Source organism: Salvelinus namaycush, unplaced genomic scaffold (genome assembly GCF_016432855.1).
Source record: "Salvelinus namaycush isolate Seneca unplaced genomic scaffold, SaNama_1.0 Scaffold131, whole genome shotgun sequence".
Taxonomy (NCBI): Eukaryota; Metazoa; Chordata; class Actinopteri; order Salmoniformes; family Salmonidae; genus Salvelinus; species Salvelinus namaycush.
The window spans coordinates 178,242-190,117 of NW_024058020.1; the positions used below are offsets into that span (position 1 = coordinate 178,242).

The 11,876-nt window shown below is 47.8% G+C and overlaps 1 protein-coding gene across 1 annotated transcript in view; it reads left to right on the forward strand.

The window, feature by feature from the left end:
• The window catches only part of LOC120036333 (polycomb protein suz12-A-like), a 36,046-nt gene extending 27,732 nt beyond the window's left edge, over nt 1-8,314 (forward strand). Inside the window, exons 14-16 of the mRNA XM_038982810.1 lie at nt 3,536-3,734; nt 4,344-4,423; nt 7,412-8,314. Coding sequence (XP_038838738.1) covers nt 3,536-3,734; nt 4,344-4,423; nt 7,412-7,820 — 688 coding nt within the window. The 3' untranslated portion in view covers nt 7,821-8,314. The remainder of the gene's footprint in view (nt 1-3,535; nt 3,735-4,343; nt 4,424-7,411) is intronic.
• Nucleotides 8,315-11,876: the final 3,562 nt, after the last annotated feature.

Below are 11,876 nucleotides of genomic sequence, written 5' to 3' on the forward strand. Positions count from 1 at the left end.
TCGTCTGCAGGTAACTGGGTACACACGTCTGGGTCTCTCTCTCACACACATCCTCGTCTGCAGGTAACTGGGTACACACGTCTGGGTCTCTCTCACACTCACACACATCCTCGTCTGCAGGTAACTGGGTACACACGTCTGGGTCTCTCTCTCACACACATCCTCGTCTGCAGGTAACTGGGTACACACGTCTGGGTCTCTCTCTCACACACATCCTCGTCTGCAGGTAACTGGGTACACACGTCTGGGTCTCTCTCTCACACACATCCTCGTCTGCAGGTAACTGGGTACACACGTCTGGGTCTCTCTCTCACACACATCCTCGTCTGCAGGTAACTGGGTACACACGTCTGGGTCTCTCTCTCACACATCCTCGTCTGCAGGTAACTGGGTACACACGTCTGGGTCTCTCTCTCACACACACACATCCTCGTCTGCAGGTAACTGGGTACACACGTCTGGGTCTCTCTCTCACACACACATCCTCGTCTGCAGGTAACTGGGTACACACGTCTGGGTCTCTCTCTCACACACACACATCCTCGTCTGCAGGTAACTGGGTACACACGTCTGGGTCTCTCTCTCACACACACACATCCTCGTCTGCAGGTAACTGGGTACACACGTCTGGGTCTCTCTCTCACACACACACATCCTCGTCTGCAGGTAACTGGGTACACACGTCTGGGTCTCTCTCACACACACACACATCCTCGTCTGCAGGTAACTGGGTACACACGTCTGGGTCTCTCTCTCACACACACACATCCTCGTCTGCAGGTAACTGGGTACACACGTCTGGGTCTCTCTCACACTCACACACATCCTCGTCTGCAGGTAACTGGGTACACACGTCTGGGTCTCTCTCACACACACACACACACACACAGAGGTCTGGGCTCTGTGAAGGCCAGTCAAGTTCTTCCACACCGATCTTGACAAATCATTTCTGTATGGACCTCGCTTTGTGCACGGGGACATTGTCATGCTGACAGGAAAGGGCCTTCCCCAAACTGTTGCCACGAAGTTGGAAGCACAGAATCGTCTAGAATGTCATTGTATCCTGTAGCGTTAAGATTTCCCTTCCCTTGAACTAAGGGGTCTAGTCCGAACCCATTATGAAGCTCCCGACGAGCAGTTCTTGTGCTGACGTTGCTTCCAGAGGCAGTTTGGAACTCGGTAGTGAGTTTTGCAACCGAGGACAGACGATTTTTACACGCTACACGTTTCAGCCCCCGCCGGTCCCTTTCTGTGAGCTTGTGTGGCCTACCACTTCACGGCTGAGCCATTGTTGCTCCTAGACATTTCCACTTCACAATAACTGTACTTACAGTTGACCAGGGCAAATATTTGATGAACTGACTGACTTGTTGGAAAGGTGGCATCCTAGGATGGTGCCACTTTGAATATCACTGAGCTCTTCAGTAAGGCCATTCTACTGCCAATGTTTGTCTATGGAGATTGCATGGCTGTTTGCTGACAGGTGTATAAAATCAAGCAACGGGTGTGGCTGAAATAGACCAATCCACTCATTTGAAGGGGTGTCCACATACTGCTGTGTATATAGTGTACCACAGACACAAAGTCAAAATTCCTGAAATCAAAAATATGCTTTTTGGTCTTAATTTAAGGTCAAGGTTAGGCATAAGGTTAGTAGCAGTGTGGGACCAATTCTTCCACCTCATTCTCACAATCTTTTTTTTTTTTTTTTTTTCACGGTGTGATGCTGACCACGGGCCGCTGTAGGATTTTTTCCAAAGTTAGAGCTGATTCGGAGAGAACCTCAAACCCAACTTTCAGAACAACATAATATTATAATTGATTTTAGAGTTTGTAATTTGGGAGTGTTTTCTTGGGGTGCTCTAAGTTACTACTATATGTGTTTCTGGCATAGATAAATAAGTGCTGCTTTGAACATCCATCTTACCTCTCTCTTTCCCTCTCCTCTGTTCTCCTTCCTGTAGGATCTTTACCTCTCCTCTGTTCTCCTTCCTGTAGGATCTTTACCTCTCTCTTTCCCTCTCCTCTGTTCTCCTTCCTGTAGGATCTTTCCCTCTCCTCTGTTCTCCTTCCTGTAGGATCTTTACCTCTCTCTTTCCCTCTCCTCTGTTCTCCTTCCTGTAGGATCTTTCCCTCTCCTCTGTTCTCCTTCCTGTAGGATCTTTCCCTCTCCTCTGTTCTCCTTCCTGTAGGATCTTTCCCTCTCCTCTGTTCTCCTTCCTGTAGGATCTTTTCCTCTCCTCTGTTCTCCTTCCTGTAGGATCTTTTCCTCTCCTCTGTTCTCCTTCCTGTAGGATCTTTACCTCTCTCTTTCCCTCTCCTCTGTTCTCCTTCCTGTAGGATCTTTCCCTCTCCTCTGTTCTCCTTCCTGTAGGATCTTTACCTCTCCTCTGTTCTCCTTCCTGTAGGATCTTTCCCTCTCCTCTGTTCTCCTTCCTGTAGGATCTTTACCTCTCTCTTTCCCTCTCCTCTGTTCTCCTTCCTGTAGGATCTTTACCTCTCTCTTTCCCTCTCCTCTGTTCTCCTTCCTGTAGGATCTTTCCCTCTCCTCTGTTCTCCTTCCTGTAGGATCTTTCCATCTCCTCTGTTCTCCTTCCTGTAGGATCTTTACCTCTCTCTTTCCCTCTCCTCTGTTCTCCTTCCTGTAGGATCTTTACCTCTCCTCTGTTCTCCTTCCTGTAGGATCTTTACCTCTCTCTTTCCCTCTCCTCTGTTCTCCTTCCTGTAGGATCTTTCCCTCTCCTCTGTTCTCCTTCCTGTAGGATCTTTACCTCTCTCTTTCCCTCTCCTCTGTTCTCCTTCCTGTAGGATCTTTACCTCTCTCTTTCCCTCTCCTCTGTTCTCCTTCCTGTAGGATCTTTACCTCTCCTCTGTTCTCCTTCCTGTAGGATCTTTACCTCTCCTCTGTTCTCCTTCCTGTAGGATCTTTACCTCTTTCTTTCCCTCTCCTCTGTTCTCCTTCCTGTGGGATCTTTCCCTCTCCTCTGTTCTCCTTCCTGTAGGATCTTTACCTCTCTCTTTCCCTCTCCTCTGTTCTCCTTCCTGTAGGATCTTTACCTCTCCCTCTTTCCCTCTCCTCTGTTCTCCTTCCTGTAGGATCTTTCCCTGTCCTCTGTTCTCCTTCCTGTAGGATCTTTCCCTCTCCTCTGTTCTCCTTCCTGTAGGATCTTTCCCTCTCCTCTGTTCTCCTTCCTGTAGGATCTTTACCTCTCCTCTGTTCTCCTTCCTGTAGGATCTTTCCCTCTCCTCTGTTCTCCTTCCTGTAGGATCTTTCCCTCTCCTCTGTTCTCCTTCCTGTAGGATCTTTACCTCTCCTCTGTTCTCCTTCCTGTAGGATCTTTACCTCTCCTCTGTTCTCCTTCCTGTAGGATCTTTACCTCCTCTGTTCTCCTTCCTGTAGGATCTTTACCTCTCTCTCTCTAATTCCCCCTACCCATCTCCTCTCTTCCTGTAGGCGAAAGCATGTATGTATGCACAACGGTGTATGCAGGTACAATTGACAGTCACTTCCTAACCCCTCCCTCTCCTCCCCCAGACCTAAGCGTCTTCTCCCCCCCAGTCTGTGTGAGTTCCTGGAGGCTGATGGAGAAGAGGGAGACCAGCAGAGAATCATCCCTGGTCACAACCGTCTCTACTTCCGCTCAGACAGCTGTACCCCCAAAACCCCCCAGGAGATAGATCACGACAGTGAGGATGAGACGGACCCCTTCTGGCTCCGAGAGAGGACCATCATGGTGAGATACACTGGGCGGGTAGCTACCGCACACGGTGAGACACACTGGGCGGGTAGCTACCGCACACGGTGAGACACACTGGGCGGGTAGCTACCGCACACGGTGAGACACACTGGGCGGGTAGCTACCGCACACGGTGAGACACACTGGGCGGGTAGCTTCCCGCACACGGTGAGACGCACTGGGCGGGTAGCTACCCGCACACGGTGAGACGCACTGGGCGGGTAGCTACCCGCACACGGTGAGACGCACTGGGCGGGTAGCTACCCGCACACGGTGAGACGCACTGGGCGGGTAGCTACCCGCACACGGTGAGACGCACTGGGCGGGTAGCTACCCGCACACGGTGAGACGCACTGGGCGGGTAGCTACCCGCACACGGTGAGACGCACTGGGCGGGTAGCTACCCGCACACGGTGAGACGCACTGGGCGGGTAGCTACCCGCACACGGTGAGACGCACTGGGCGGGTAGCTACCCGCACACGGTGAGACCCATACAAACCCAGGTCTACCATTACAGACTGTATGTTTTACAGAGCCACACTGACATTGGGTTTGGAGTCTCCAACTTGACTGTGGATCCACTCTGACTGTTGTTCTGTCTACAGCAAATCCAGGAGTTTACAGACGTGAACGATGGAGAGAAGGAGGTGATGAAGCTATGGAACCTTCACGTTATGAAGTATGGGTACGTACCCCACATTAAAGCCCTGGCCTCGTTATACAGCCTTTGTTTAAAGCTTCATAAGACGTTGCTGTGTGTCGTTCTCTAAAGCATCATAAGATGTTGCTGTGTGTCGTTCTCTGAAGCATCATAAGACGTTGCTGTGTGTCGTTCTCTAAAGCTTCATAAGACGTTGCTGTGTGTCGTTCTCTGAAGCTTCATAAGACGTTGCTGTGTGTCGTTCTCTGAAGCTTCATAAGATGTTGCTGTGTGTCGTTCTCTAAAGCTTCATAAGACGTTGCTGTGTGTCGTTCTCTGAAGCTTCATAAGACGTTGCTGTGTGTCGTTCTCTGAAGCTTCATAAGACGTTGCTGTGTGTCGTTCTCTGAAGCTTCATAAGACGTTGCTGTGTGTCGTTCTCTAAAGCTTCATAAGACGTTGCTGTGTGTCGGTGTCGTTCTCTAAAGCTTCATAAGACGTTGCTGTGTGTCGTTCTCTGAAGCATCATAAGACGTTGCTGTGTGTCGTTCTCTGAAGCATCATAAGACGTTGCTGTGTCTCGTTCTCTGAAGCTTCATAAGACGTTGCCGTGTGTCGTTCTCTAAAGCTTCATAAGACGTTGCCGTGTGTCGTTCTCTAAAGCTTCATAAGACGTTGCCGTGTGTCGTTCTCTGAAGCTTCATAAGACGTTGCTGTGTGTCGTTCTCTAGAGCTTCATAAGACGTTGCTGTGTGTCGTTCTCTAAAGCTTCATAAGACGTTGCCGTGTGTCGTTCTCTAGAGCTTCATAAGACGTTGCTGTGTGTCTGTGTCGTTCTCTAAAGCTTCATAAGACGTTGCTGTGTGTCGTTCTCTAGAGCTTCATAAGACGTTGCTGTGTGTCGGTGTCGTTCTCTAAAGCTTCATAAGACGTTGCTGTGTGTCGTTCTCTAGAGCTTCATAAGACGTTGCTGTGTGTCGTTCTCTAGAGCTTCATAAGACGTTGCTGTGTGTCGTTCTCTAGAGCTTCATAAGACGTTGCTGTGTGTCATTCTCTAAAGCTTCATAAGACGTTGCTCTGTGTCGTTCTTTGAAGCTTCATAAGACGTTGCTGTGTGTCGTTCTTTGAAGCTTCATAAGACGTTGCTGTGTGTCGTTCTCTAAAGCTTCATAAGACGTTGCTGTGTGTCATTCTCTAAAGCTTCATAAGACGTTGCTGTGTGTCGTTCTCTAGAGCTTCATAAGACATTGCTGTGTGTCGTTCTCTAAAGCTTCATAAGACGTTGCTGTGTGTCGTTCTCTAGAGCTTCATAAGACGTTGCTGTGTGTCGTTCTCTAGAGCTTCATAAGACGTTGCTGTGTGTCGTTCTCTAAAGCTTCATAAGACGTTGCTGTGTGTCGTTCTCTGAAGCTTCATAAGACGTTGCTGTGTGTCGTTCTCTGAAGCTTCATAAGACGTTGCTGTGTGTCGTTCTCTGAAGCTTCATAAGACGTTGCTGTGTGTCGTTCTCTGAAGCTTCATAAGACGTTGCTGTGTGTCGTTCTCTAGAGCTTCATAAGACGTTGCTGTGTGTCGTTCTCTAGAGCTTCATAAGACGTTGCTGTGTGTCGTTCTCTAGAGCTTCATAAGACGTTGCTGTGTGTCGTTCTCTAGAGCTTCATAAGACGTTGCTGTGTGTCGTTCTCTGAAGCTTCATAAGACGTTGCTGTGTGTCGTTCTCTGAAGCTTCATAAGACGTTGCTGTGTGTCGTTCTCTAGAGCTTCATAAGACGTTGCTGTGTGTCGTTCTCTAGAGCTTCATAAGACGTTGCTGTGTGTCGTTCTCTAGAGCTTCATAAGACGTTGCTGTGTGTCGTTCTCTAAAGCTTCATAAGACGTTGCTGTGTCGTTCTCTAGAGCTTCATAAGACGTTGCTGTGTCGTTCTCTAGAGCTTCATAAGACGTTGCTGTGTGTCGTTCTCTAGAGCTTAAGACGTTGCTGTGTGTCGTTCTCTAGAGCTTCATAAGACGTTGCTGTGTGTCGTTCTCTAGAGCTTCATAAGACGTTGCTGTGTGTCGTTCTCTGAAGCTTCATAAGACGTTGCTGTGTGTCGTTCTCTAGAGCTTCATAAGACGTTGCTGTGTGTCGTTCTCTGAAGCTTCATAAGACGTTGCTGTGTGTCGTTCTCTAGAGCTTCATAAGACGTTGCTGTGTGTCGTTCTCTAGAGCTTCATAAGACGTTGCTGTGTGTCGTTCTCTAGAGCTTCATAAGACGTTGCTGTGTCGTTCTCTAGAGCTTCATAAGACGTTGCTGTGTGTCGTTCTCTGAAGCTTCATAAGACGTTGCTGTGTGTCGTTCTCTAGAGCTTCATAAGACGTTGCTGTGTGTCAGTGGAAAACACATTTTCCCACCAGAGATGTTTCCATCATATTGACTTGTTGGGGGATAAAAGGCTGTGTGTAATGACGTAGTGAACATAAAAATAACTTGCGGTTAAATTCCCATGTACCGAATAAAAAAAATTCTAATGCATTTTCAACTGATGGTTTTGTCAGTAACATGTTGCCTTATATAGTGAATGTGCCCTCTGGTCTTGGCCCGTGCCCTCTAGCCAACAGCTGGCAGATACGGTGTGGGCTAAGCCTACATGATGAGATTATTATGGATAAGAGAGAGATTTCTTTTTGGGGGGGGTCAAATGACAGCTAAGCATCGATCATCATGTCACCAGAATAAGACCCTCGATATTTATTGCAAAGGAGCATCAAGTTCATCCCTGTGAAGATCAGGCCCAACGCTCTAACCACTAGGCTACCTGCCGCCCCAAATTAATTAGTATTAACTAGGCGCTCTAGACTAGAGGCTCCATAGTGTCTGGCACAGGCTGAAAGTTTGACGTCCCTACTCTAATCCCCCTCTCTCTCCCCTCGCTCTCTCTCTGCCCCCCATCTCTCTCTCTCCCCTCCTCTCTCTCTCTCCCCCCACCCCCCTCTCTCTCTCTGCCCCCTCTCTCTCTCTCTCCCCTCTCCCCCCACTCTCTCTCTCCCCTCAGCTACATAGCAGATAACCAGATGAACGGAGCCTGTCTGGCGTTTGTGGAAGGTTGCGGTGCGTACATTGCCAGGAAGAACCTCTGTAGGAACTTCCTGTTACACCTGGTCAGCATGCATGACTTTAAACTGGTTACCACGACAACCATCAACCAGGCCATGACACGCCTCCGACACATCCAGCAGACCCAGCGGCAGGAAGGAGGAGAGGGGGATGGAGGAGAGGAGTGGGTGACAGCGCTGGGGTCTCCGTCTGAGCTGCAACCCGACTATGCCACATGTAATGATGACCACACGGATGGTAAGAGTAACCATGGTAATGGCCGCACGAATGGAAACGGCGATGGTGATGAAGCTGGTAGTTCTGTTGCTGTGGAAACATCCAGGCCGAGCAAGAGGCATAAGTTCTGAGGTACCCTCCTCCGGCCCTCTCCTGGAGGAGGGATAAGTATCTAAAATGATGCCCGGTGATTGGCTGTGAAAGAGGGTGTGGTGGTGGTGATTGGAGGGAATAAGAGAGACTCATGATGACATCATTCCAAACAAGCACTGGGGTGTTGGGTTTACTGTATAGAGGTGGTGGGCCAGAATAATTTCAGGCAATTTGGACACACACACACATTGTCCCACTGGTTATAGCAGGGAAACCTTCATCTAGTGTTTTCCCATGTCTGGTTATTCAGTCTAGCTTGATGTCAATAGACTGATGTTACAGTGACCATGAGTTGTGTAAACACATCACTTCAGCAATAACTTAGTCTGAGTCCCAACTGGCACCATATTCCTTTATACTAGTGTGCACTACTTTTCACCAGGCCCTGCTGTAGGCTAGCATTCTGTCCAGGGGGTGTACTGGTACATCAAGCTGTCTGCTGTAGACTAGCGTTCTGTCCAGGGGGTGTACTGGTACATCAAGCTGTCTGCTGTAGACTAGCGTTCTGTCCAGGGGGTGTACTTGTACATCAAGCTGTCTGCTGTAGGCTAGCATTCTGTCCAGGGGGTGTACTGGTACATCAAGCTGTCTGCTGTAGACTAGCGTTCTGTCCAGGGGGTGTACTGGTACATCAAGCTGTCTGCTGTAGGCTAGCATTCTGTCCAGGGGGTGTACTTGTACATCAAGCTGTCTGCTGTAGACTAGCATTCTGTCCAGGGGGTGTACTTGTACATCAAGCTGTCTGCTATAGACTAGCATTCTGTCCAGGGGGTGTACTGGTACATCAAGCTGTCTGCTGTAGACTAGCGTTCTGTCCAGGGGGTGTACTGGTACATCAAGCTGTCTGCTGTAGACTAGCGTTCTGTCCAGGGGGTGTACTGGTACATCAAGCTGTCTGCTGTAGACTAGCGTTCTGTCCAGGGGGTGTACTGGTACATCAAGCTGTCTGCTGTAGACTAGCGTTCTGTCCAGGGGGTGTACTGGTACATCAAGCTGTCTGCTGTAGACTAGCGTTCTGTCCAGGGGGTGTACTGGTACATCAAGCTGTCTGCTGTAGACTAGCGTTCTGTCCAGGGGGTGTACTTGTACATCAAGCTGTCTGCTGTAGACTAGCATTCTGTCCAGGGGGTGTACTTGTACATCAAGCTGTCTGCTATAGACTAGCATTCTGTCCAGGGGGTGTACTTGTACATCAAGCTGTCTGCTATAGACTAGCATTCTGTCCAGGGGGTGTACTTGTACATCAAGCTGTCTGCTATAGACTAGCATTCTGTCCAGGGGGTGTACTTGTACATCAAGCTGTCTGCTATAGACTAGCATTCTGTCCAGGGGGTGTACTTGTACATCAAGCTGTCTGCTATAGACTAGCATTCTGTCCAGGGGGTGTACTTGTACATCAAGCTGTCTGCTATAGACTAGCGTTCTGTCCAGGGGGTGTACTTGTACATCAAGCTGTCTGCTATAGACTAGCATTCTGTCCAGGGGGTGTACTTGTACATCAAGCTGTCTGCTGTAGACTAGCATTCTGTCCAGGAGGTGTACTTGTACATCAAGCTGCCTCACTACAGAAGCAGGAGGTGGGCTCCTGCCCTCTGGGCCGTTCTGGCTGTTACAAGGCCTACTTAGTACTTTCGGCCGAGGCCCATAGGGCTCTATATAGATCAGTGGTTCCCAAACTGTTTCACTCAGGCTCCTCTTCCAGCATTGGGGAACATCCATTTCTATGGGCACAAGCACTGTTCATGACACAAACTGTTCACACCCCTAAAATGTTGCAGATTTAAAGCTTATTTCCAATTCTATACATTTTGCCATGTCTAATGTGTATTAATGTCTACGGGCTAAAAAAGCATTAAAAAAAACGTTCGCTGATATGGGCTAGTTGATCTGGACATTTCTGACAGCTTCTAAATATCTCTCTAAGAAATGCAATAACTGACATGACAAAGAGGAACTGATGATGCAACAACCAGTTTCTACACGTCACCTTGAGCATTCTATTACAACTTTCAAGAGCAAGTTGAAAGCTGGACTGAGGTCCCCCTAGGGGGGGTGCGCCCCACAGTTTGAGAACCACTGATGTATGGAATAGGATACCGTCAGTACTGTGTCCATCCTCACTGGTTCATCAGTAGTGTGTCCATCCTACTTTTAGCACCCGTCTTGTCTCAGGTGCCTGTTTGAGACAGATTTGGGTGTCTGTGCACTAGATAGGGAATAGGGTGCCATTTGGGATATTTGCTTTGGGACAAACTCGTTTAAAAAAAATATATAGTTCAGTATAGAGATGAACCGAAAAGACTTGTCGGACTACCTGAACAATATAAACGCTTGTTTTTGTTTTCTTTTGCTCAACTTTTTGTTACAGTGTGCACTAATGAATACAACCCTGATGATGGACAGACTCTGCTGAAATGTATTGTTGTTTTTTTAAATAAGGGGAATGGTTGGTTGTATGATGATGCATTCTGAATTTGAACATTTGATTGTTATATGTTTATTACTATGGCGGCCATTTCGAGGCTAAACTTGAGGACGGTACGCGGGTCTGAAGTTCAGCTCTTGGAAACAGGGTTGTTGGACTAGAAAGTGTCTGGCTCAGGGTAGAAAGATCACTTTACCCACAATCCTAAACTAAATGTGTATTGCTATCAGACCTCTGTTTAAATACTATTTGGAGTCTTTAACGTTTGCTCTAGCTTGCCTGGAGTGCTAGATGGGAGGGGAGTTGCAGTTTTAGGACAATTCTTTTGGTCCATTTTAAGCCAGGCAAGCACAGATAAAGTATTTGAAGTATTTGCACTACTTAGGGAATAGGGTGCCATTTGGGACGTACTCTTACTATGTTGGACTAATTTGGCGTCTTCAGAAAGGTGACATGTTGACTTGCTAGACATAAACTATAGTAAGTATTACAGTGGGGAGTTAAATGATGAGTTTCCTGACCAAAGGGAGTTTGGATCTGCGGCAGATTTTCTACTATTTTCCTCACCTGTGAAACAGCATATTATTTCCTATATATAGTGTACCATAAGGCCCTGGTCAAAAGTAGTATGGACCACAGGAGGTTGGTGGCACCTTTAATTGGGGAGGACGGGCTCGTGGTAATGGCATCAAACACGTGATTTCCATGTGTTTGATTCCATTATGAGCTGTCCTCCCCTCAGCAGCCTCCACTGGTATGGGCCCTGGTCAACAGGAGTGTGGGCCCTGGTCAACAGGAGTGTGGGCCCTGGTCAACAGGAGTATGGGTCCTGGTCAACAGGAGTATGGGCCCTGGTCAACAGGAGTATGGGCCCTGGTCAACAGGAGTGTGGGCCCTGGTCAACAGGAGTGCACTATATAGGAAATAGGGTGTAATTTCAGATGCATCCTTTGCTTCTCCAGTGATGGGGTGGATCTTTGCAGGTGTCAACTTGAATTGCAATCAATCAGGACCCAAACAAAGGAAGCTGTTCCTACGTTCTGTATCTGTGTGCAGTATGTTGACTAGGGTCATGTTCATTTGGCACAAAACGTTAGAAAGCACTCAAACGAGGGAGTTGGAGGTACTATCTGTACTAATACAATAAAACTTGTATTTTGTTGCAAAATGTTTTGCTACAGTGCGCCTCAATGAACATGACCCAGGTTTGTGTATACGTCACTTCAGGGGAAAAAGAGCAACATTTTGCTCTGGCGAACCCAGATAAGAAAAACAGGACTTTGTGCACCAACATCCTAAAACCAGCTGGACGTTGGGAATTTAGTAATAAAGGAGTCATAGAAAATGTTTTCTATTTAAAAGAATAAAGATGTTTTGTACTATTACCATTAACGTCTCATATGGTTTTAATTGAATGGATACGGTTCTAACACTGCTGGTTACTGTAACTCTCACGGATACGGTTCTAACACTGCTGGTCACGTTACTGTAACTATCTCACAGATACGGTTCTAACACTGCTGATCACGTTACTGTAACTATCTCACGGATACGGTTCTAACACCGCTGGTCACGTTACTGTAACTATCTCACAGATACGGTTCTAACA